The sequence below is a fragment of the Syngnathus leptorhynchus genome, chromosome 20 (genome assembly GCF_054491065.1).
Source record: "Syngnathus leptorhynchus isolate UIUO chromosome 20, UIUO_Slep, whole genome shotgun sequence".
NCBI classification, from domain to species: Eukaryota; Metazoa; Chordata; class Actinopteri; order Syngnathiformes; family Syngnathidae; genus Syngnathus; species Syngnathus leptorhynchus.
This window is the reverse complement of record NC_141214.1, coordinates 2,739,205-2,765,887: the sequence shown is the minus strand read 5'-3', so window position 1 is coordinate 2,765,887 and position 26,683 is coordinate 2,739,205. Positions and strand designations below refer to the sequence as shown.

At 45.4% G+C, this 26,683-nt stretch overlaps 2 protein-coding genes across 2 annotated transcripts in view; one reads left to right on the top strand and one right to left on the bottom strand.

Annotated features, from left to right (window-relative positions):
• The window catches only part of pdk4 (pyruvate dehydrogenase kinase, isozyme 4), a 56,970-nt gene that overhangs the window by 6,776 nt on the left and 23,511 nt on the right, over positions 1 to 26,683 (bottom strand). The window contains 7 exon segments of the mRNA XM_085901326.1: positions 929 to 1,095; positions 2,990 to 3,079; positions 5,134 to 5,213; positions 12,912 to 13,072; positions 22,664 to 22,772; positions 22,838 to 22,926; positions 24,897 to 24,959. The gene's annotated coding sequence lies outside the window, so the exon portion shown is untranslated.
• dync1i1a (dynein cytoplasmic 1 intermediate chain 1a) lies at positions 10 to 22,512 on the top strand. The gene is made up of 20 exons (XM_085901338.1): positions 10 to 337; positions 413 to 497; positions 752 to 886; positions 968 to 1,082; positions 1,421 to 1,508; positions 2,171 to 2,212; positions 3,011 to 3,070; positions 3,212 to 3,327; positions 11,651 to 11,740; positions 11,940 to 11,942; positions 12,918 to 13,089; positions 13,176 to 13,275; positions 13,336 to 13,461; positions 17,571 to 17,717; positions 18,232 to 18,345; positions 18,413 to 18,546; positions 18,635 to 18,779; positions 19,531 to 19,671; positions 21,212 to 21,337; positions 22,020 to 22,512. Exons 3-20 carry the CDS (start codon positions 767 to 769, stop codon positions 22,128 to 22,130), a joined length of 1,950 nt encoding a protein of 649 aa, XP_085757464.1. The 5' UTR covers positions 10 to 337; positions 413 to 497; positions 752 to 766; the 3' UTR covers positions 22,131 to 22,512.

Genomic DNA, 26,683 nt, shown 5'->3' with positions numbered 1-26,683 from the left:
GCCGGAGAGTAGAAGCACAAGTCAAGGCGCAGTCAGAATCCACATATTTAAAATCCCAAGAGAAAATACGTCTTGGAAAAAGTAGCACTTGAAGCTCACATTGCATTCTTCAACTGTCCAGAAGATGGCGGTGTAGCAAACACCAATATTTATAATAATAATAAAACAGTTCTCCAAACATCCAGAAGATGGCAGTGTAGCAAAAGCTAAGACAATAGGTCAGTTCCTCTCTGTGGAGGTGGGCTTTCCTCATCCTCTTTCTCAGCATCATCCTTTTCCTCCGCTTCTGGACCTGCACCTGCCTCATGTCATCTCCCTGTGTCAGCCGCTGCAATCTGTAAGCCTCGCCAAACGGTTTTGCAAGACCTGCTTGGTGGCTTTTTAAACGCCCTTTGCTTTTAATATCATTTAGATAAAGGATGTGTTGAACCCTCCCGGCATTGCAGTGAGACAGCATCTTTTCCCGTGACACATCACTATCAACACGAGCGGACAAGGTATTTTGAATCTCTAAATAGAGATTGAAGTGACATCAACATCTGTCTTTTGCTGGCATTGCGTGGTAAATTGCTATACAAATTATTTTATTCTGGGTAGCATTTGAATGCATGATCACTTGTTTTTAACTGCCGAGTGAAATTGTAAGCAGGTTCTTTATGACAAATGTAATCCAACACGCTAATGATGCTTGTTTGCCAATCTATTTATCTGGATTATCCACATGATGATCATGATGTCATGTCTCCAAAAGCCCAAGCAGAAGACCATGTCAGACAAAAGTGACCTAAAAGCGGAGCTGGAGCGCAAGAAGCAGCGCCTCGCCCAGATCAGGGAGGAGAAAAAGAGAAAAGAAGAGGAGAGGAAGAAGAAAGAGGCAACCCAAAAAGTAAGTAGACCGCACACACGCACGGCATTGAAGTCAACACACCTGCAAGTCTGAATCTATTTTGGGGATTCTTGTGAGCAGGCAGAGATCCAACAGAAGACGGAGGCGACCTCAGAGGACTCAGACTTGGAGCGCAAGCGCCGGGAGACCGAGGCCCTGCTGCAGAGTATCGGCATTTCACCCGAGCCTCCTTTAGGTCAGTACACCTCCTGGATAGACAGTATTTTGTGTGTTTGAACTAATATTACGTGTGACTCATAAGGCTATACTTAGAAGTGTATCATCTTCCTGTGCTCATTTCAAATTGATTAGTTGGACTCCCAAGGGTGTCTTTCACTTCCAGTCAGCTTTCAGAAATGTTCTTCGCTTGTGGTTTAATTGTGTAACAGCTCCTCATTATTGGGAAACCATTTTAGGAGCTGAGCTGCACTTATTCTAACATCACTTTTAAAATGAGCCAATGCATGCCCGCCCGATTGTTTTGCATTGTTATACTTGATATGTATCTTGACATGCTTGTTTTTTTTTTTTTAGTGCCAAATACTTTATCCCCATCCAAATCAATGGGCACGCCCAGTGAAACCGAGAGCCAGGATTCAGCTGATAGCGGAGCAGCAGGCAGGTATGACTGGCACAATTTATAAAACAGGATGCCACAATGTCATTTCTTCATTTCATTATTTGTTTTATTTCCATTGAAAAGCATCGACAGTGAGCCATCAAAGTTTTGGGGACTCATGAATCATTCTGCTCATTCTATTTTATTTTGACACCAATTCTCTGTGTGTTGTTTTGTTAATTGCAACACAGATTTAGGTAAGAATGAGTGTATGTGTGGTGAGCTTGTGGTGTTTTGCATGTGACATACGTCATTGTGTCCGTAAATCGATGACCACTAAACACATGCCTCAACAGCAGCATTGCAGTTTTATTGTCACAGTGTCGCCAACTCCAGCCAAAAGAAACATATTTTTGCATTGGATGTGCAGGTGTCCCCAATAAATTGTCCTGCAGCACATAACTGTTGAGGTCAATATGTGAGTGACACCTCGAGTCGTCAAAACTATTAAGTGTCACACCGGGGTGGAATTGGGGTCAAATGTCAGGAAGATTCCAGCAGTGACAAATTGCTCGGCTTTTCATACGTTACTGTACCTTACCTTCAGTGGCCCGTATGAAAGACGCGTCCCACAAGTCCACCCTGGACAAAAGTGTGTCATTTTTGAGCATTTCCATTTGTGGCTGTGTGTGTGTGTGTGTGTTTGTGTGCGTTTCACTTTATAGGTCAGGTTTCTCAAAAAGCAAGTCGGAGGTACAAAGCTTAAGGTAAGCAAATCTCCTGACGAGCATAGGAAGCCTGAGAGGCACCTATTGTATTGCCTTTGTGATTTATTGGATCAAAACCCAGCGCTGACGGTTCCCCTTTCATTCCTTTGCACCTTGCTGGTGATTTTTTATTTTATTTTCTCAACTCAAGACTGGCTGTCTCCCTCAATTTGTAAAGATCAACATGGTTTGAGCTTTATCACAAATTGACAATGGGTGTCTTTGGGGTTAGTGTAAAAAAACATTGTCATCATTGTGGCAGGTTAATGAAACGGCAGCAGCTGAAGGTCTGATGGGTGCACTCAGTGGCCCTGAAAGGTATCATCAAAAAACGGCCAAGTCTGATTGGAAGTGTTGCCTTTTTTCAAATTGTAGATTTCAGCGCCAGCTTGCCACCACACACTTCACTTTTTATTTGCCCTCTGTATGAAAGATAATCTGCAGCTATTACACATGATCGACATACATGGCAGGTGCATTTGCATGTATGTCAAACGTGCTCATTGGAAATGTCCATTTTGACATTTATGTGCTGGATGTCATGATGAATGTTAACACATGTATGATGCAGTGGGTATATATAAAATAAAAAAAGGCTTCACACTTCTGTTCAATTGCCAGGTTTTTGTGATCTAAAAAGATGATCGCAAGAAGTCGCAGGTTATTCTTTTAGGGATTTTTTTTTTCTCACTGGCTTTATTTATATATCACAAAAATCTGACATTTGGACACTGAGGTGTAGGCATTTTGTCTATGATGACATGTATGCTCTTTTACCCCCTCTATTGGTGATGTCAGGACCCTGCAGTGGGACACAGACCCCTCTGTGCTGCAGCTGCAAGCAGATTCTGAGCTCGGGTATGTCATCTGAAAGCAACAACGAAAAATATGACACTAGAGAAAAGCACATTTACATTTTTTTCAGGAGGAAAACAAAGTTGTTTTGAGGTTGTTGTTTTTTTCTTCATTTTAAAACAAATGCCTATTTTTGTGAACTAGGCGGAGGATGCAGAAGCTGGGCGCCTCGAAGATCACGCAAGTTGATTTCCAGCCCAAAGAGTTGGTCTTGTACAGCAAGGAGACGCAAACGCCGCACACTGCCCATGTATCCGAAGGTGAAACAATTTTCCTGACACACTCCCGCAAGTCTTACGTTCGCACACATTTTTTGGGGGGGGAGGAGCAATTTAGATATTGACAGGGTTTAGCGGGGGCACCAAAAGTTTCATGTTGCGCTAAACTGTCAACTTTGGGTGGTTGAATTTGATCCTGCTTTGGTTAGCCAAGTTCACAGCCTGCAAAAGCTGGAGTGACTTAAAGATCTCAGAAAAACAGAAAGGAGGGCAGCAAGACCATGTCTGCCTGTCAATTGTTGTGTCTTCAAACATAGCACATAATACTTCTGACTCCTGGTCATAAGTAGAACCAGAATGATGGATGGAAAACGGAGCCAAAAATGATTCCGGGTGGATTTTGGCACTCTTGGGTGTGTTGCAGGCAAACTAAGAGCTACATTTCTCTCACTGTGTTTACATTTCCATTGAGGCATGAGACGTTTTGTTTTGCACTGGCCAGTCTAAACAACCTCCATATGGTCAACACAACAAGGTTTGATGTCGCACAAACATCTGAAATTCTACACAATATATCGTAGGCTTCTGCGCGCATTCTTTTCACATGTTATTGAGTGCCGCCGCCGCCGCCGCTGCATGTGATCTATTCCTAGATCTGTCAAGGAAATAGGAGGGCCAAAGGCGGGGATGCTGATGAGGACGGACGTGCGTGTGCACGTGTGTGTGTGTGTGTGTGTGTGTGTGTGTGTGTGTGTGTGTGTGTGTGTGTGTGTGTGTGTGTGTGTGTGTGTGTGTGTGTGTGTGTGTGTGTGTGTGTGCGTGCGTGCTCGGCGGTTGCTGGTAGAAGGGGGCACTGGAATCCACCACCAGAACCATCTATTATAATGACAGGAAGCAGGAAGTACAACCCCTACAGTCACATGGCTGCCAGCTGTCTTAGCAACTCCAGGGAGGAAGATAGAGATGATATGGAGTATGTGTGTGTGCGCACGTGTGGATTGAAGAGAACATCTGGGAGCCAGAACTGGAGCGTATAGGTCTACAGGGTTCTGACCCTGGACTTAGGAGACCTTTCTTTGCAGAGGACTACAAAGCAAGTGCGTGTGTGGGGGAGGAAAAAGACCAGAAAATAAAACGGATGTTGCCACCTGTGTGTGTTTCTGGCTGGCTGGTTCTGTTTGTTTACTCGGGATTTTGTTGATTGCAATGCCGACTTGTAACGTTTAGCTCGACGTTGCCTCGGTTGCTATAGCGTCCCGATCGCGATGACTGCTGTCAACTTCTGACCTCTGTCTGAGTGTGATCCCGATGAAATGTTATTAGGGCCAAAATTCCCCCTGATCTTAATGATATTAAAGAAAGACTTCAAAATCGACATTGTGTATCTTAATCACTTTAGGTCGTGATTCTCATGGCTTCGTCCCCTCGTGAACTTTTGACCTCTTGTACTACTTGTCTGTGTGGCGCAAGTTTGTGTTTGGGCCTCCTTTTTCCCTATAGTTGATCCCGAGTGTCCATTGTGTCGGTCAATAGGATTAGTCCCAGTCACGGTTAGCTGCACTTATTTACTGTTTTCTTAATGCATTTGAATGGGCACGCTTGTCGTACGGGACGGCCGCTCGCCTTGGGACATAAGGGAAAAATGAAGCGGCGTGTGATAGTAACTTAATATAGCGAGGTCAAACAAAGTGTGAGTGAATGGCGGTCTGTCCGTATGCCGGAAGTGTTTTTTGAAATTCATCATAAGCGCAAATTGTATTTGTCGCTGCTAGCAAATTTTGGGATTCATCTAATTTTGGATTTTAATAGAAATATAGCTTTGCATAAGTGTGGCAGGGTGGGTCATACCTTTCTCTTCATCCTCAAGCTGGAATGGCAAAATTGTGTTCAGACTGCTTCCAAAATGGAAATAAACAGAATCTGGATACCTGGAAAGAGAAAAAATTGGAGAAAGTCGTTTTACTCACAGTGTTACATGAATATAGATATTTGTGCAAGTATTTTTTTTTTTTTAATATAAGCGCTTATCTGCTTTACAGATTCCCGGAATAAAATGGCACTATTGTTACAGCAGGTAGTTGGCACTTTCTCAATCTCCCGCCTCAAGTGCATAAAATAAAGAACACCTCCTTCAAAATTGCCATTCCTGTGTGCACCTGCCACATTTCGAGCAATGCTTCCAGTCTGGATACTATTAAATGACTATTAGTTTGGGAATGAAGCATTGTTGTACTTCAGTAGCATATCTGTCATTTCAACCAAACATCTGGAACGACAAATGCATTTTGACACATGCGTGGAAATCCAAAGTTAATGAAAGCACAATGCGGCCAACTTTTCAATATAACAAAGACTCGTTTCTCCCCTCAAAACCTTTTGGGAGCAGCCGGGCCCCACTGGGCCGTGACGGCAGTTAATGCCACGACTTCAAATCAAGCGATCCCAGTCTGCAGATAACTATCTTCTATTTTGGATGTTGGCAGTAGATGGAAAGGTCAAGGAAATTGAAAGCAGTATGAGCGTGGCCCTCCCTGGTAAATGGGTTCTGCTCAGTGGTGCCTTAAAAGACCTGTAATGGGCTACAATGGTGGCCCTGAAAATAAGAAGAAAAGTGAGAGCGGGAGAAAAAGAAAACAACATTGGCCAGCGTGGAAAATGACAATAGTCTCGCTTCTATGTATATAGAATCAAACTTTCTGAAAAGCTGACTCAAAGTAACTGAGGACCACCGGACACTGGCGGAAATCCCGAGTTATGATTCCATCGCTAATTGTTTGCAGTGAACCGCATACAGCAAAAAAAGCTCTCTGTGTGTTCTAATGTGATATTGTAAGTTTGGAAAAACCCTCTTTGGGTTAAAAGTTCACAGGGTCTGCAGACTTGATCTGTCTTATCGTGTTTTCTGGACCATTACTTTTCACGGTCTGTACAACTGCAGTGTATCAGTAATTCACTCCTTAAGCTAACTAACCAGTAAGGCCACTGTCACGTTGAACACGACGACTATTACAAAATAGAATTTCATCAATCAAAAGTCAAATGCAAGAGTAAATACAGCAACGGCCACCCACGTGGTCACCAACTCGACTGTCCAACAATCTAAATGGCAAACGTACAAAGTGATCCTAAACACTGGCAGGACATTAAGCACTCTTTTGCTTTCTTGTTATTACCTGGCAAACTTGACTAGATGTCAAACATGGTTGGTTCAAAGCAATTTACAGTCAACCCACTACAATTGGGAGACTTGTTATTTTAGGTGGTGAGAGTGCAAAAAAGTTTAAGATCCGCTACATATACTGTTATGATGTAGAACAAAACACCGAGGTAGTCGAGCGTCGGATTATTTTTGAGTGCACGTTTCTTATCCATCACAATCATTTTAACAAGTTGAGATTTTGAGGGATTACTGTTGTCAAAGCAATATAAATAAGCCAGTGTGTTGGAGGAACCCGGGGGTCATGGGTCGCTACGTGTTCTCTGTCAGCACCTCGCATTTTCATTCATTCTTCTTTCCAATCCAAACTATTGTTGTGATTTTCAATGCAAAAGTTGCGCCGCCGCCGGCTTACAAATAAACACATCCCCTCGGAGGGACTACACACAATTGACAACGTTCCATGACTGTTGTTGCCAAAGTCGTCGTTCACATGAAAAAAAAAAAAAAAAAAAAAATGGATTTCATCTTGATGCTTTTTGTCCAAAACATGATCAGTAGGGCGGGTTTAACTCGTGCCAATGACTCCCAAGGTTGCCGCGTTGGAATCAAAGTGAATGCAACGCACGGCCGGCCCGGCCCCATCAATATAAAACAGACATGTGGGCTTTGTGGCCACTTTTCAAGGTTCTGCAAAGAGGAGTGCGGTTTCATGACTTTTGTATGCTTAGGTAGTTACTGTATATGTTTCAGTATCTGGGTGTATGCGGCCCACATATGGAAGTAGTTCTCTCAAACATTGTTGTTGTTCCAGCCAGGCGGCTACAACAGGCCGCATGCATGTATGTGCGTGTGTGTACTTGTGTTTTCTGAAGGCAAAATTCACATGGAGGGGAACCACAGTGAGGAAGCCGAACAAAATGTACTCTGACTACAAATTCACTGTACTGAAAGCAGATGTCACTTTAGGTTTAAGGATTGTCTGTGTCTTGCTCGAGAACTGAGCAGAGTTCCGAATGGTCAAAACAAGAATCCGTTGAGTGGAGTTGGACCTTTCCACGTGCCTATGTGTGTGTAAAACAATAGTGGGCCTAGAAAGTGTGCCTGGGTGGTCCCACTTGTACTACAAGTGCACGTCAACGCCCGAGAGGCTTTCTCATTTGGGAGGGTTGGAAGTTCACTGCCACGGCCGGTCTGCTGCCTACGGCCAGTTTCGTGTTTACAAAACCTTTGTTTGACCGGTTCGTGGCTTTATTTTTACGCTTTACACTTAGGAAATGATGCTTAAGTCAGTGAATTAATGACCAAAAAAAAAAAAATACTAACAGCTTAACTGCCAACATTGGCACTAAGACAATCTGTCTGTGGTTCCTCGGGAAAAACATTAGAAATTTAATACGCGCTGAAATGAACTGTTCTAGTTGCACTGGATCCAGGACTTAATTTCCAAATCATCATCATGGTTTATGGCCTGCGACTTGAGCGCAAAGAAATGTGATGACTGTGCGGCTTCACTGTGTGGATTGACTTTAACGTGACATCCCAAAACTCTCCAGTAGGAGGCACTCTTGGCATATAAAGCATGCTCAAATGTGCTCTTAGTTGCAAACTCAAGTGGCAAGTTTTTTTTTTTTTTACCAATATGATGAAGTTGAACTATTTATTTAGCATTTATAAGATAGTTTTAGTCTCAATTGTATTGATACAGAATGTGATGAACATTCTACACGGACTGGACAAGTCTCAAGCTTGCAAATTTGTCACTCGGCCTTTTTTAGCGGCCACACACTTATCATTGGAAACGATATGAAATACTACCGACATGCAAGTGCACATGGCCAATCACTTTCAAGACACGCTAAGATGCAAGTAGCTATATTTCTCAGCGACGCCCGCCTTGGCATTGAGTCGATGCCACGGCTGTGATTTTTTTTTTTTTACGTAAGGCATTTTCTGTCGCTCCCTCCCTCTCTTCTGGTTCTCTCGCGATTTGACAGTTTGGAAAGTTTGAAGTCATGGGTTTTAATCAGGGCCTTGCGGCTGGGCTCAGAGCACGCCGTGGTGTGGTATGATGGCTCAGTTTAAAGATGTGGGTCTGGGCCCACGCCAAGGCTGGGTGCCACCGCTTTGGAGAGAGAGAGAGAGAGCATGGTGAGACACAGTGAGGCAGAGAGAGAAAGAGGAAAAAGATAGGAGAGGGGAATCAGGGATGCAGCGTCATCCGCAGACCACCAAAGGGCTGAATCGACTGCTTTAATGGAATCCGGTTATGTGCGGGCATGCAGCGAGCGGAGAGACGCGCAAACTCGCACACTGTACACACACGCTCGCCATTGTTCTGATCAGTGTGAAGAAATGCGGTGGCGAGATGGATGAACTAAATCATCGTGCGGCTTTTGGCCTCGGCAGATTCGCATCAGGCCCCGGCCGGCTGCCGGTGTGTGTGTATCTGGGGACAAATTTGGATGCGATTCTGGCAAGACTGACTTGCTGTACCGCGCTAAGCTAATGCGGGTCTCTATTAAACATATGGAAGTCATTGAGAACGAATTTGGGTGATGAAGTGATTTGCAAAATAGTCAATATTTAATATATTTTTGGAGCGAGCCTTTCAATACAGACGTGCGTTTTCCTACATTCATTCGATCCGTGTGACATTTGTAGAGTCGGTACTTGCAGTACAAGGATTCAATTGGGTTAGACTGATCGAATAAAAAGAAGACGATCGTCCGATTGCATTGGGGTTACGAGGAACATATGCTTCGAGGATGGCGTGCATATGTGTGTGTCTCTTCAACAATAAGACTTGTTCTCAATGACGTGACTGTGCGTGCGTGTGTGGTGCCACGGCCACATTAGAGAAGCCTTTCAAGTCGCCGTGGCTGCCTCCTACTCCTCGGCGTAGTGCTTGTGTTGTGGTCTGTTGAGCGGCCAACCTCGCGGGACCCCTGCGAACTGTTTATGATCTTCTCTCCCCAAAATTCATCCGTCCTATTTGCGCCACCTTTCACTATCTTTGATGAGAGTAAAGAGAGAGCAGCCTTTTTGAAGGTGAGCTATATCGTGAGTCTCCCGGAATGTATAAATGCGGTTCCCTCGACTTCAGAAACCTACAGAACCTATTTCTCAACGTCACCGCTCCCACATCAAGTACACATGAGTGTCTGTTTCCATCCAAAAGAAACAGCGCTGATATTTTTGGTGCAGGCTTGTGACAGAGGGACTTGATGTATGGCAAATGGCAACAGCATCAACAATCCCTTCATGGGAGAACCGGACTGTCAAGCCGTTAGTGAGCTAAGCCGTCAGCCATGAATCACGCCGCCTTGCACCAGAGGCCCGTGGGTCCTGAGCTCTGACAGTTTGATCGCCCTTCAATGTGGTGGCTCTCTCGTTCTCCTCTCGCTCCTCCCATCTTCCTTACCACACATTCCAAACCACTGGTCTGGACATGACAGGATCAAGAAAATAGGACAGACATAAGAGGAGAAGAAGAAGAAGGAAAGGATACCGCCAAAAAGACTTTGCTTACATTATTTTCCACATTTGGCGATCCGTTTCCCTGAACTTGTGAAGTTTGCAGATTAGTCACTGACCAATGCAAACTAGGACACTGGCACTGGACACCACATTTATACAATATTAGTCATCCACTGAGCGCGCACAGAGTGGAAATGATACGTCTCTTTTCACGAAAAATTTGCAAAACAAATTCCCAAATAAAAAATCATCTCTATTTACAAAAGGCTTTGTTAGCTTTATTAGTCCTCCCATGTTATTGAAGAGTTTTTCTTTGTCATCGTTATGGTGTGTTTTCACTTATTGATAGATTGCATGACATTTATTTTTTCTAAACGCACACTTGTTGAAAAACAAAAAAAAAAGGAGTTAAGTGTTAGGGTCTGGAACAGATGAATCCCATTGCATTTACATTCATTTGAATGGGAAACATGATTCTGGATTTATGAACGTGTCACATTACAAACAGGCTCACGGAACCAATTAAGTCGGTAACTTCAGGTTCCACTGTAAATCAAAGCATGTGTTCTGCGGTGGATTTCGACACCAAAATGTGCCATGATTCACTTATTCGTGCACGACAACAATGAAGAATGAGATTTGTTGCCTGGAGGAGCAGTGCCACAGAGGTCATTATCAGCTTAGGCATGTCCAAGTGCTAAACGCAATGGTTCGTTCATCTGCAGCAGGAGCGAGTGGTTAACATTGCCCCGGGCCGCACTCCAGCTGAGTAAAACACACCCTGACATTGTGTGTGTGTGTGTGTGTGTGTGTGTGTGTGTGTGTGTGTGCGTACATGGAAGGAGCCAGCATCTCACATCTGAGAGTGTGATGTAGTCACTTCCTTCCACTGGACTAAGCGCCTGTTGTCAGTTTGACCCGGCGCCAGTTAACCCCGCACCACCCCTGGCACTGTGGGCAAAGGGTGTGTGTGTGCGTGCGTGCGTGTTGGCAGACCGCAGGTGTCTGGCCGCAGTGTCAGAGCGATCTTTGGACCCGACTCTCAGCATCTGTTTCAGAAGGAGGCCGCAAGAGAAAAAAAGAGGAGGGGAAGTTGGCAAGGGTTACCAATACACAGCCTGGAGGGGGGGGGGGGGGGGGTTCGGGGGGGTCAGTAGCTGACAAGCAGGTGTCTGTGTTGACAGTAACCTTTCACGCTTGAACTCCCACCTCCTCCCAAACACACACTGAACGAATAGTCAAGTGTAATTGCTGAGCCTGATTGGGGGGGAATGTAAAGGGAATCCCCGCTTACACATACATACCATTGCTAGGGGTCAAAGGTGACAGGAAGACGGGAAGAGGGACTCCACACACAACTCTTTCTATTTCCTGCCGTGTGTAAAACGTGAATGTGCTCATATGAACACTTTGGAAACAAACACAGTTTTGTTTGATGCATAAAGATAACTAGATATGCGAAAATAAAAAAATAAAAAAACGAAAGAACAAAAACAGACTCATACACATCTGCATGATCGCAAATGACCCGTTTGGACTTCATTTTTCCCAAAGTCAGGTGTACTTGTACGTGTCTGGCAATGATTATTTCGCTAAGAAGGGGTTGACAAGGAGGTGCGCAGTGGGAGGTCAGAGAAAATTGGAACAGCTGTTGATTAACACAAGTGCTCTCTCTTTCTTTCTCTCGCTTTTGTTTTGCTTTTCCTTTTTTTTTTTTTTTTTTTTTAGAAGAGGAAGAGGAGGATGAAGAGCTGATGGAAACGAAACCAGGCCCCGGGTCGGAGCCGCGGGATGAAGACGACAAGGAAAATAAAGAAGGTACCCCCCCAAAAAAAATGGCCGTGTTGACACAAGCCTTAACGTTTCCACGCAAAGCCATTTATCATTTCTTTTCCCGATACAATTCGATCGGATATTTCAAAATGATACTTTGGCTTGACCGTCGGCCTCTCCTATGACAAGCTGGAGTTATGCACCCTCCGTCACCAAACACGGTCTCCTTGTGCGCCGCTATCAGCGGGTGTCATCAGCGTGCGACTGCCGACGAGGTTACGCACGGGGGTTAAGACTTGTCCGACATATCGGCTCTGCGGCATGTGGAGGTCAGCCGTGATTAAAAAGCTTCCACGTGACCCTTGGACCGTACTTCAAAGCATAGAACAACAGAGCGTGCCCGTGTTACCAGAAGGCAGACGGGGGGGAAAGGAAGCGCAAACACAACGCATCAAGGCCAGTGATGAGCGATGCCCGTTTTCAAGCGCACACGTGGCATCGTGATCGGCGTGCCGCGTGTGACTCAAGCGAACACGTGCGGCCATAAACGCACAATCATCCATCTCGTCTCCATCGCGGCCTGTTAGAAGGTCCGCTCTTTGATGGTCGTGATGGAGGGGGGATCAAAGTCAAGAGGCAGGCTAAAGGTCCGCATTGGTGCGTCTACGCACGCCAGGCCGCAAAATGGCATGTGGGCGCTGGGGGACAGTGACTTCAATAAGCGGACCCCATGCTGCGGAAGCATTTTGTTCAAAGGCAGGCTGTATTGTTTGTGTCTTGTTTTTGAAATTCTTCACTGTAGAAGTTTATGAAACATTCATTAGGACCTGTTTGTCATTTATTAGGTCCTGCATGTTGCTCTGGTTCGGATAGAGACTGGGTTAACTTAATTTGTTAGGAGAACACAATGTCGTTGATGTCGACAGTGCCCGCATATTGTGTTCTTCGCTCGTCATATTGTCCTGACTTTAATCGAGCCAAGGCACATATTTTACACACACACACACACACCCAAAAAAAAAAAAAAAAAAAAAGTGGATTGGTACACCACCAAACAAAAATATGGTGAGTTCTGCTGCAATTCATTTATTCTGCCGGTCATGATAAATCGCACGCAATTAACTAAATAATTCTGGTGTCGCACATTACGGTTGTTGAGGGACCATCAATCTGATCTTTATACTGCTAAAAATAATGAAAGTGAAATTGTTCCTACCGGCAGGCTCATTCCCTGTGCTGCGGGAGCTGACGGAGGAGGAGAGGCAACAAATAATGCACTCGTCCGACTTCCAGAACTTTTTCGACTGCAGCATCCGGGTGATGGAGAGAGCTCTGGCGGAAAGCGGCGACATCTTTTTTGACTACGGTGGTCGCGCCCTAGAAGACAAGGAAGGGTGACTTCAATTTATGCCCATGCATGTTGATTTTGTTGTCCAAAAGCAATTTTTGTCTCATCGAATCTCATGTCGGATGCTTCTAGAGATCAGGCCGGAGGCTCCAGTTTGTGCTTCACGAGACTTTTCTACGATGACCATTGGTCCAAACATCGCGTTGTCACCTGTCTTGACTGGTCCCCTCAGGTGAGCCCCTCAGCCTAGTTGAAAGTAAAACACGGGTATTCATCTCTGCGTCCATCTTAGTATCCCGAGTTGCTTGTTGCCTCCTACAACAACAACGAAGACGCCCCCCACGACCCGGACGGTGTTGCCCTGGTATGGAACATCAAATTCAAAAAAGCCACGCCAGAGTACATCTTCCACTGTCAGGTAACTGTCAAGTTTGTTGTAGCCCATAATAGAGCTTGAACCAGAAGCTATGAATACATACAGAGAAACTCCTGTGGAGGAAACTTTTCTTCTGCTGGGAAAGAAAATCATTGACAGGTATGATGCTAATAGCGGGTGACACTTGAGAAAACGGGAGACGCTATAGGTTGATGAGTGTGTGTGTGTTGGGGGGTGGTTGGTGGGGGTCTTCACATCTCCCAGGAGACAGACGAAAGCTACCAGAAATTTCTCGGTAGTAAAATGATGTGGCCTACCACTTCCTAATCCGACGCCACCGCATATGTGTGAGTGTTGGCCCACCCACACTGCTCCTCTGTTTCCCAATTACGACGCTTGCCGCGTCAATATGGAAATCATCTGCCAAAGCGTCAGTGTCGCAGGCGTTGATCTCATTGCTTGAAAAATGTTGCAAAATGCATGCACGTATTCACTTTTTTTTTTTCCTATCTCCCCCCCCGCGGACTGCTCGCTGCGTGCAAGTGTTTCACAATGAAGTTACCCAGTCGACTCCCACCCGTCATTAAGCATTTAATTGTTTCACTGCCCTGTAATTTATATCGCTGTGTGGTTTTATGGATGGACTGCAGGCCTGCGTTTTGTTACATTTGGGATTTATATACAAATATGTTTTGGATTTCCGAAGGCATCGACGGCATACTTTGCGAGTCCGTTTAGTTTTGACGGACGTTTTGCGCCCGAGCGACTGATCCGTGCGTGAAATATGATGTACCGATACATAAAAGAAAGGTTGAGCTGCATGATAATGGTGCTTCAAAGCCTCCCTTTTCTCTTTCTATGTTCTCGCCTGCATCTATTTGCACTCCGCATGGCCTCTGTAACTAAAAGGAAGCATCTCTCCAATGCATCCCCCCAATCAAGCAAACCTAATGTTTACTGTATGCACTCGCTGGCGTACGCACGCCTTCGTCTGGCAGTCCCTCTCTGTTGCTCTTGGCAAGCCCAGAGAGAAGCTTTAGTAGCATTGCAGCCATTTTTTGTTTACCCAGCCTTGCCCACAAAAGGATTTCTCATCTGGTGCACGGATAGGTAGATGCTTGGACTCTATAAATGGCTTGATACAAAAGAAAGACAAGAGCTGAGTCGTTGGGGTTTGTGGTTGAGGTCTGGTGCAGTAGGGGGGGCTTTTATTGTTTTAGGATTACAGATGGTTTATCGTTTCAAATGAGGTTTTGGTGAGGCCGGTCTTCTACATTTCCTGCGCAGGCAGTGAATGGGCAGAGAAATCCCAAAAGAGTTCCAGACTGATTCGCTTTGTGCTAAAATTATTGCTTGGTTTTGGCGAAATTTAGTACACAATCTTAATGGTCCTAAAGTCCTGATCTTATTTAGTGCTGTATTTTAGCGGACGCTATTTTAGATGGATTTTTTTTTTTTTTTTTAGATTTCTCATTGTTGAGGCTGCCACTTGCTGAGTGTTGAATCCATCCCAGTTCGGGCCAATTTGAACACTACTCAATCTTCAGCAACTTGACACCAGAATGTAAAGTGAGCAACGTCACTCCACATTAAAGGGTCCGTTTGACGCAAAAGCAGTGGTGAACCTACACCCCGAAACCACATTGCTCCCTTTTACAACCCCCACTGCTACCGTCCATCGAACTCTGACATTTTTTGATTTTATTTTTTTAAAATGCTATTGTGACTCACACCTCCGTCCATAACATTTAAATATTCTTAAAGCATTCAATTAAATTCAACTGTGGAATCAATTTTAATTTCTCTTGCCCTTTTTTGGACAATGGGGCAGTTGTGTTTGAGTCCTACGAATTCTGCCCTGACTATAAAAATGACACTGACATTATATACGATAAATAAAAAAAAAGATGTGAAATCGAGGCCTTTTTCAGTTTGTATTCTCCGCCTGGTGAAATGGAGACTGTGGTTGCTATTTTCTTTTTCCTTGGCAAAAACCGCAGAGTGACAAAATCTGTGGGGTGTCATAAACTAGCAAAGTCAGGGGAGGTGGTGGGATTCAGAAGACGTATCCATCTGGTCCCGATAAGGCCGAGTGGAAACCAGATGAGTGTGGTAAGAAGGGAGGTGTGGATCTATCTACTGTCTGCACCCCACCCTGAGGATAGGAGGCAACAAAGGAGGGAGCAGCTTCTTTTTCTTTTTCTATTATACTTTTGCTAGGTGCCATCTTTGATCATAGTCTGCCATCCTTAATATAAGACTACCCATTTCTATAATAAGAGCTGCCAGAAGCACAGGGAGCCGGTACTATGTCGGGCGTGAGATTTTGTTTCCTTACAATTCCCGCATTTCCTACGATTTAATACACGTGGGCATGACTTTTGCTGCTATCCTGCAACCTGTCACCATCTCTTCACCCTTCACATCTGGTCTGTCAAATGTTGATGGTTAAGGGGGTGGGGGGGGCTGCATGCGAGATGAGAATCACCACATGGCATTTAAAAAAAAAACCAATAATGTCAGGCCTGATTTGGCTATGTAATCACACGTGAGAGCTGTTAAGGTGTTATTTAGACAGATGTGTTGCTGAAGCGTCCAGATGTATGAACACAAATGTACGGAGGAGTTGAAGGTGAACCATTTGCTTATTTGAAAACAACACACGGTCAAATACGAAGGGATCCCAATCCATGCAAGTATTCAAACAAAGAGCTAACCTTAAGTCATTCATCATTTCTTGCTATGACAATTGTGGGATTCTAAATCCACTCCAAAGTTTCATCCGACATTAAAATCCAAAACGGCTATTTATGTGGGACCAGAGGATTTATTCCACCTGCCATAAATGATGATTATTATTATCTGTCAATAGCTCTTTCATGACTCTTCAGATAAAAATGATAACTGATATATTAGTTAGTGGGCTACTGATGCATGAGATGAATCAGTGGTCCCTTTTAGCCTTTGAAAGGGGTCACGGTGCTTAAACAAAGACAATGATTGTTGCGGCCGGCGGTGGGTGAGTTTGTCTCAATGGGGAAGTCTCGATTTTATGGTGGAGTCACGGCAGACATCAAACAACAACCGCAGCTTATCACAGATTGGGGAAATGTAAACAGTATCGAAGCAATTCTTGGATGGGGCTTGTATCGTGCATCCGTGGGATTACGCCACAGTAGCCGTAACATTTCTATTTCAATAATAGATTGCGACTGGTTACAGTCCGCTTGAGCCATCAATACAGCCGTATCCCTCTTTATTGAACTGTATAAATAAACCTTTGGGAGAGGGCCTCCTCGCCGGCTTAGAAGCAACTTTATTTTCACCGCAGAAGTTGAGTTTATTTTGAGTCTTGACATCTGAAGCGACTCCCGCGCCATTCCTCTGGAAGCCAGGACGCTTCAGAAGAAACCATAAAAAGAGAGAAAGAGTGTTTGCTTTCCTTCTGGTGTCTTTTCCAGTCCCCTTGACAAAATGAACTCGGGGTTTGGAGTGGGCTGGTTTGCACATGGCTCAGTGGTCGGGATGGAGAGAGGGACAGTGGGGAAGGCGGGATGGATGGGGTTAACTCTTTTTATGGTTTGAAAATAGGAAATGGGATCGACACAATGCTAATAGATTCATCTTTTTCCGATTGACGGGAAGCGAAATGATTTTCTGCAATGTTTTCTTCCTACCAAGTCCTAAGAATAGATACTACAGTGGCTAGGGGTCAGGGAGTGCTGAAGGGGAAAAGCAGTGAAGAGGAACCCAAAGGCAATACACACAGCATCGGGAGGAGTGTGTGTGTGTGTGTGTTTGGAGTGGGGGTTAAAGGGTGCGCTTGTCATGATGGAGGCTACAGTGAGCGCTCCACTGGCTGCTGGCGTTTTGATGCTGTAATGTGAAACGGCTGAGGGGGAAAGAGGACTACAATTCCCCCCTTTGTCCGTTCTGCGCCCCAGCGTCACCCCTTCTCTCCTCGCCGTAGCCCTGGCCACGGCCAAACTCATCATCTCCCTCGCCGTCTTGTCTGCGCCACCCAGCGCGAAGACAATATTAGAACGAAGCAAAATTGCATTTTGAAAATAAGAGATCTTCAGGGGAAAAAAAAACATCCTCACACCACTGTTATCTAATTCTCACACTGCACTCCGCCTATCTATTTACAGTCTCCGGTGGTGTCGGTAGGTTTCGCCAGGTTTCATCCCAACCTGGTGGTGGGTGGCACCTACTCGGGTCAGATCGTCCTGTGGGACAACCGCAGTCACAAACGGACACCGGTCCAGAGGACTCCCCTGTCGGCTGCTGCGCACACCGTGAGACTTGATGATTATTTTTTTTGCTTCCTTCAATTTCACGACAGTTCAGACACGCCGCACCGCACACTGGCTACACGGCAACGACAGACGTCATATATAGCCACGGCTACAAGGACGCTCGTTGGCTTAAAGTGGCTAGCTACGGAATAATGAGGCCTTCGCTCATGTCCTCTACACTTAGTGAGAGCGGGCAGCTTAGCATGGTGCTGATTGCTGAAAGGATTCTTTGTGTGGCCCAGGACACAAATCAATTACTAACCAGTAATGACATTATGGTTTCACACACTCCTGTGGATTTGCACAGCAGTACATGTAACCAGATGTAGAGTCCATTTAAAGAAAACTCTGCAGCAAACAAGTAAGCCTTCGACACTTAGCGACAACTGAATGACATCATGACTATAAGAGTAGACATTTAAGGTACATAATGGCGATTTATAAAAAAAAAAAAAATCCTCGAGCCCCAACGTAAAGTACACCACGTGAATTGAAGTCACTCTCTTGTTTGTAGCACCCGGTGTACTGCGTCAACGTGGTTGGCACCCAGAATGCCAACAACCTGATCACCGTGTCTACAGACGGAAGGATGTGCTCCTGGAGTCTGGACATGCTGTCTCAGCCTCAGGTTCCCATCATATCAATCACTGGACAAGCCGCATACATGCAGGATAATACTCTATGTATGCTTGTAGGAAAGCATGGAACTGGTGTATAATAAATCCAAAGCGGTGGCAGTAACCAGCATGGCCTTCCCGACGGGAGACGTCAACAACTACGTGGTGGGGAGCGAGGAGGGCACTGTGTACACTGCGTCCAGACACGGCAGGTTAGTGCGCACACCGTAATTAGCCATAATATATATGGATATTATTTTAAATCACAAGAGCGTGTTTTTTTTTTTTCCTTTCTTTTAGCAAGGCGGGGATCTGTGAGATATTCGAGGGCCACCAGGGGCCCGTGACAGGGATCAGTTGCCACAACGCCGTGGGCACTGTGGACTTTTCCCATCTTTTCATCACGTCCTCCTTTGACTGGACGGTCAAACTTTGGAGCACTAAGGTGAGCGTTCTGTCCGTTGGCGCTTCTCAATTGCTGCCGCACTGACTGGTCTGGCTAAGAATTTTCAGTCGTGCAAATCAATAACTATCAATGACGCTAGACAAAGAGGAGCGCACAAAGTGGACTGGGTTTCAGCTTTGGGGGAATTCCCTTCCCTTTAAGGGGAACCGCAGGAACCCAATGAACCACACCAGCACAGGTGACAGAAGACATGTATCCACTATTTTTGCAAGCTCAGCTGAGATGGGATTTATGGAATGTGCAAAGCTGTTCATATTTTCAGAAAATGATGGATGCAATCTTTGGGGCCGGAGAGAAAAAGTTGGGAGGGATGTTCGTTGAGCGTGGCTCATACTAGTTCAGAAGTTTGCTGTTAGCATACATTCAAAACTACTGCAATTTGTAATATTTAGCTTTCATTTGCAAGCGTTTGGGTCTGTTCCATTTGTGCTGCAGACAGCTGTTGTGCTGAGGTTCCAGTACACCTTGTGGAGGGGCCCACCCTTTCATCTCTCCCAGCGGTTTTATGGTGCTGTGTGAATGTGCGAGGCTTTTTAATTAGGCTGCGCACCCAGACAGGCCCCAAGGCTGAGGCAGCGCCACTCTGTCTGAAGCTCGCTCACTCCCTCTCTCTCGTTTTTTTTTTTTGTCTCTCTCCGGCTAGTCAACGCTCTAACCCTGAACGCTCACTTTTTTTTTTTTTCTCTACAGCTGTTTGGCACCATCGTAAACATCGTCTGATCTCTTTCAGCAAAACAAGCCTCTGTACTCTTTTGAGGACAATGCCGACTACGTCTATGATGTCACGTGGTCGCCCGCGCACCCGGCGATCTTCGCCTCCGTGGACGGCATGGGCCGCCTCGACCTATGGAACCTCAACAACGACACGGAGGTGTGTCTTTGCCGTGATGGATGACTGAGTGAAGGTCGTCGCGGGTGTGTTTTCGCCCTGTTGACGTGTGTCCCGGGGGCCCGTTGCTACGCCTCGACCTGAACCGCACAACCAAACACCCTCGTGGCCCCGTGGGCGTTTCCCACAGCTCTTGCTTTAAATCACGCCGGGTGACATCCACTCGTCCCGGCTCCCTCCCAACATTCCTACGAACCTCTGCGCAATACGCATGCGACTTCAGCACCCCCGCCGCCCTCTTCCATCAATCTTCCATCCTCAAACTATCAAAGTACAACAACAGTTCAGACAGGTGATGTGTCACCAATGTGTATGATTTAGGATTAATTAGCAAAAAAGAGAATAGCTCCAACTGGCACGGAAATGATTCCATGTTCTCTAGTCCAGACATGATGCAAGCACCTCGAGGGAATCATTTCTCGAAATGTATTCACGAATAACACCAAAAAGACAGAAACCACAGATTTCTAATGGCGCGGCGATAGCGTTATTTGAGCCGTGGTTAGAGCTTCCGTTATGCTAATACTTCATCTAGAAAGCAGAGATGAAGATGTGCTTCAGCTCTTTGGTGAATAATCCAATAGAAACAAAATTGCACCCATTTCAACTTCTAAAGGAAAAACATCCTTTGTCATAGCAGTGTGGATTACTCCGCTAGAAGCACAGATAAAAGAGTCTTCCTGTCTCTTGGTTACCATAGAAACAATAGCCACAGTATCCTCAACAACTTTCTTTCTTGGGAAAGATGACAAATAGGCCCCTACATTTACTCGCGAGTCCCGTCCCTTATCGATTTTAACTGGGCACGGGCGATGATGTCATCACAATCGCCGGGTTTTCGTCCGCAGAAGGCGGACGGACGACGGCGTTCCCATGGTTCCCTCAACAGGGGCCTTTCTTCGACAAAGGAAGAGTTCATTATCGACGGCCTAACTGGCCTAACAATGTGCTTTATGAGAAACATTTGCTCACACACACACACAAACGGATGTACAGAAGTCACACACACACACACAGCGTCTAATAGCAACAGACTCCCATTGTTAGCATCATATTAAAAACACACAGTCATAACAACATTAACAGAGAAGTGCGGAGCGCCTGGTTCTCATTTCCAGCAGATATTCACGCACTCTCTCACGCACATGTATATACAGTCAATGGAGAGCGCTCTGTTCCGATCCGCTTGGGCGGAGCCGTGGACTCCAGCGGGCTAATGGCAGCCAGTCTGCGGTTAGCGCCGCGTTGAAATACTCGCCAGCAGAAGCAGCAGCGGCATCTTTGTGTGTGAAGAGACACGGTGCCAAGGCCTCTGTCGCCACTGGTGACAAGTGTCAGACTTGCCTGCCGCATGTCAGGAACACTTCATGTGAAAAAGCCTTCTGATGTATTCTTGGCATTTTATAGAGGCTCTTTCCAAAAGGAAGGCACGAACGTAATTAGCAACGACATTACATGCGACCTAATATCATTTGCTGTCATCTTGCGTCAAGTTGACGGACGCAAAACGTTTGTTTGCTAGGTACCGACGGCCAGTGTGACAATCGAAGGTGCGTCGGCCCTCAACAGAGTGCGATGGTCATCTGGAGGGAAGGAAGTGGCCGTGGGCGACTCGGAGGGACGAGTTTGGGTCTACGATACTGGAGAGGTAGACAGAACACACCCTCTCGTGAAACTTTTTTGTTCCTGAGTTCAGAGGGGACGATGTTCTCTGGGCAGATGAGACGTCCCAATACTTTTGTCTCCATACGTTTAGCGGTGAAATGCAAGTTGCGCTATATGAAATGACATATTAGGATGCCAACATATGGTGAGAGACAAAGTGGTAAATTGCATATAAGTGGCTTCATGAAGCCTTTCCTGTCCACACTGGACTTTTGTGATGTTTCATGGATGGTGACAGACAAGCACAATGAACTAAAAATATCAAGTACTTTATGTTACAGTAAAAACCTCCGCAAACACCGCAACGGATCATTTTCAGTCTGGTAGCCCTGCGCGTTTACCCAAATGTCAGAACTGTTATGAACGTGTGTGTTTGATCCCCCTTCGCTTTCCTTTTCTTCACGTCTTTGTAAAAAAAAAAAAAAAACCTCCGCATGACTTGGCCATCACCACAAAGCAGGCAAGCACCCCGCCTGTTTTCAACTCAGGGCAGTGCTAGCAGGTTAGCTCGACTCATTTTACCACGGCTAACTTTAGCGTGCATTTGAAATAAATATTGGCGAGCCTGATTATGACTGTGTCTAATTCGACAATGGTGAATTGTGACTTAGCTGGAGATTTGATCGTACGGTACGTCATTAATTCCATATTACATTTCCCCGCAGCTGTCAGTAGCCCACAGTGACGACTGGACGCGCTTTGCACGTACGCTGATGGAGATCCGTGCTAACCGTGCGGACGGCGAAGACGAGGGGCCTATGGAGCTGGCTTCATAGAGCGAGCACGACAACAAACCAAAGTGGAGCCTCGGTGTGCTTGGCTGCAGCATGTGCTTCTTACTCATGTTTGTGTTGGTTCCCGGCCTTCGTGTACATTAGCTTGTGCTAGTCTTGTATGTTCTGATTGTGCTCCCCCCCGTACATTCAGGTGGAACATCAGGTTAGGTTATGTGTGCTGACCAATTTCTGAAAGTGGCTCTCCTCTAAGCCTTATAAAGTGTGTTCTCAAAACGCTTTGCACTAGTGTAAAAAAAAAAAAAAGAAATCTCGAGCAGTCTTTCGACTCGTTTACTGTTTACAAATGTCATGTTCACTTAACATTGCACTTCTTGCATGCGGCATTTCATGCGTGTTCCGGAAATTACATTGTGTGGGTGTCACATATGAATATTCTATCTTTTGGGTTTTGATTTCCTCATCAGAAATATTTGTACACTGAAAACTACTGGAATAAACGCACAGTTTGACATTCACAGGGGAAATACACGTGTGCACTTTTTTGGATGGGGGGGGGGGGTTGTACTACTTACATTTAAATATGGTCCAGTCACTGCTCCTCAAAATAGATCCAAGCATTTTTCACCACAGCACAATCAAATGTTTTTTTTATTGGTCACTTCCCAGATGAAAGCGGTTGCTCTGTATCAGTAAAGAATCCAGTTCACTGGCATGTAGGATTTAAAGAGGCACAATATAGAATGTACCTTTGCTTTTCCCATGCAGAAGCGTTCTGGCCCCCGGCCCGAGGGCTGGACCGCAGCAGCCAGGGTCAGCGCTGCGCCTGCTGGCATCCCTGTGGAGACGCAATCAAGAGTGTACTCAATACACTCAGCCATGTTTCTAAAAGGATCACTTATTTCAACTCAGACTTGGCATCAGCGAGCAAAATGAAATCTCAAATGTAATCGTAAGCGCATCGAGTTAAGAGCCGAAGGATTCTTTCCCCCCCCCCCCCCCCTTTTAAGAAACACGTGGTCAAGGTGGTTAAGCGTGAAGCGGGATGTCCGCCCGCCGCACGAGCGCGTCGCCGCAGCATTACCCAAAAAGCGAGGTCGTTATTTCATCATTGGTCTTTTGTCCTCCTCCTCCTCAGACAATGGAAGGTAATGAGAGCCATGCACACTGTCAAAGTGACTGGTGGACTGAGGGCAGTGCACGACCACCCCCATCCACTTGTGCATGAATGGCCTCAATCATCCGCCGCGCCGTCATTACCATCAACGGCATGGCACCTTTGGACGCTTTACTCCTTGGGACCTTTGGGGTTTTGTGCCAAGCAAATGAGCTATTCAGGAGGTCAGCGGAGGCCACCGTGGGGAACCTGACCACCTGCACCAAGGCTCAAAGGGGTGGCCTTCACGTAATACACTTACATGGATGCTTAATTGTTGAACTTTGGTTTTCTGTACTCTGGCTATTCTGTTCCTGGGTGTGAAAATATAGGACTCGCCAAAAGTTGGGCATATTTGGCATCTCTTCTACTTTGACTGCACAACCCATGGACCTAAAGGTGGCCCACATTTAATGCAACACCAAAGCTGTATTCAATTCAGTTTCGCGACTGTAATGCCTGACTAAATAATGCTCGACAAACCGAGCAAGTAATTCAATTTCCTGCGCTGACCGTGAAACACTAATCGCCAGAATGCCGAAACCGCTGATAAATAAATGTGAAAAACAGGGAGGATAAAAGTGTGGCAGCGACGACAAGCAGACAGAAATCATGGCTCTCCTTTCAGCCCCGGAGTCTGTGGCTTCCAGTCTTGTGGTGGAAAAATTACGATTGTGAATTATGATTTTTTTCCAAATAATGCTGCGCCTCGACACTGAAGAGAGTGCTGCTGACATTGAGTTTAAAACAAATATTATGTCTGTGCGTGCAATTGTTAGCTCCAAGAAGCCTTTGATCATGTGACTTTGCTGAGATGTAATTCATTTTCAGGCAATGACGTGCGGCGTAAAACATACGAGAGCTCAGATTGACAATGAAATAAGAGCATTTGGAATACTGGTGCATGATTGATACTTACAGCGTACATATGATTTTTCTTGCTAAGGAATTGAAACGCATTTCAGAGTGTGTACTTTTTTTTTTCCACTTGGGTAAAAGCGTTGAATCACTACTTGTGCATTTACCAACAAGTAACAGAGTACTTTTGCCACCTCTGCTTACTTACACATGCGGACAGGGTTGGCCACGTGTGTGTATGTGTGTTCCCGACCAACACGTTAGGGTTGGAAAAGCCACCCCGCCCGCCTGCCCGCCCGCCGGCCGGCACGGTTGGCAGCCATGTGAGTCGCTTCCCTGCCGCACGGCTCCATAAGCCAGTCCCCAATCAGCCAGCAGCGCTCTAATTAGCAGCGACCGCCTTGGAGCCTGCGGTCAGAGGCCGCCTGGCTCAAACATGGAACTCTCAAATAGTCGCTACGCCATGTGGAGGTCTGAGGGGGAGCGCGGCATGACTCACATGTCCTACTTTTTGGTTGGCTCCTAAAACATGGGAGATTTGACTACTGTACAGGGGAGGCACCGTATGACTGTATCATGATAATAAATGGAAAACTGTTCTATTGTTATTATCTGGACGTTCTATTGTTATTGTATTTATTCAATATCTCTTTTATATGATCATGTTCAACCAATAAATAGAAAGTGTTCAAACCACACATTACAAACCCTCGTTATTTTTGCTGATCGTTAGCCTGATCGAAAATCGCATATTCATTATAATTCTGTTTTTAAATTAGCAAAATGTAGTTCACCTGTTCGAGCCCTGGCCGTCAGCATGTGTGATCAAATCCTCCTCAGGAAAGGAGAAAGCAGACCTGGAAGACACAAAAAAAGGGGGGAAAAAAAGGTTTCCATTGCTGTATTTGATTCAGATTTGATTTCAAAGTTGGCTTTCCATAGAGAACAAGACATTGTAAATACATTTGTAAACACTCATATTGCACAACATGGCTGATTCTAAAGGCCCTGGGCAGATTTGATTGACATGGCGACACAGACACTGAAATCTGATTGGACAAAAAGAAACTTAACATCGACGTCCACGTGTTGGAAGAAGTGTAGTCAAGAGAAACGATGCAGAGAGAAGAGTAAATAGGCCCTTGGGAGTAAATTAATCCAATGTTATTCAAGAAATATTAGTATTGACATTGTGTAACTCGACTACACGGACACACACTTGCTTTATCTTGCTCTACATACAAGGTTCCCTGAGTGGCGATTGGTGGCGCTAGAGCGTCAGCCAACACGGACGGACGGACGCTCCAGTCGAGAGGAGGCTGAGCGTCAGGATAATTATCCTGACAAAGGCCGCTCTGTCCCTGGGTGCAGCCCCAGCGGAGCCAGGCCGTCTGGGGCTTGCAGGCTGGAGCTCGTCTTGTCCCCACCTCCCCGCACTGCTTTCTCAATACACTTTGTCTCCCGATGTGCAAACATGTAAATACACACAGAGACTCGCGCAGGTAACGCTAGGATGATGTTAAAAGTAAGACAACGGTTGTTTAGACACACATGCCGCCATTGTCGTAAATTACAGGCAGGTCGGGTGGACACAAGAGGAGGCTCCACGTACTTTTACGGCCTTGTTAAAAGAGACAAAAGATTTACTGAAACGCACACAACTATTAGGTCAAGTCCTCTTTCGGAGGGTTTGAAGTCACATCCCTTGTATGTATTATGATTTTGCACCACAACAAACTATGCTTGTTTGGTTTTGATGGCCTAATGTTGCATGTTATCTTACTGAAGTCAGCCAGAGCGTATTTGTGTCCCCGCCCTCCGCCCCCTAGGTGAACGAGGTCATAATATTTAGATGAATGTGATCATAGAACTATACAGTACATTTAAGTATTTCATATTATAAGCATTCATGCTATGATGGAGTTCAGTCAGTACACTGTAATTCCTGAGCTGTTGAAAAATACTAATTATCTCAATTAGGCTTAAAGATAGCTTTTAGTGTAAATTGTGTGTTGCATGGTTCTTGACTAGATGACCATGTGGAAATATTGCTACAAGTGACAGCTATATTCTGCACGGTGATACGTATGATTTATTTAGTTTTGAACAAATGTTACATAATCTCAAGGAATTTGGGGAAAGAAGTGACTGATGGCTAAAAGGAGAATATATATATATATATATATATATATAGTTTTTTTTGAGGGCTTGGGAGTCCAACTTCGGCAGATTTCCATCCTTTGATTTTCTAGAGCACTAAAGTTCTTTTCTCTCACAAAAGAGTATACAATGATGCATTTGAACAAAAGTGCCGCGTCAGCAGCTGATGGAACATGTCAGCTGTTTGTTCCCCCCCCTTCCACGGGGAGCAGGACCTGGCTTCATAATTTCTCTGGTTTCCCAAAAGCTGTATTTTACAAGGGAGGGCAACGGCGTGTTGAGACTGGCTACACTTTAAGTGAAAAGTGGTAGCTGCTGTTGTGATGAGACAATAATGTTTAACTTGTCGGGAATCTTGACAGCACTATTTGCGATGCTTAGAGCATTTTTCAGACCGCCCACCTCCGACGACTTTACGTGT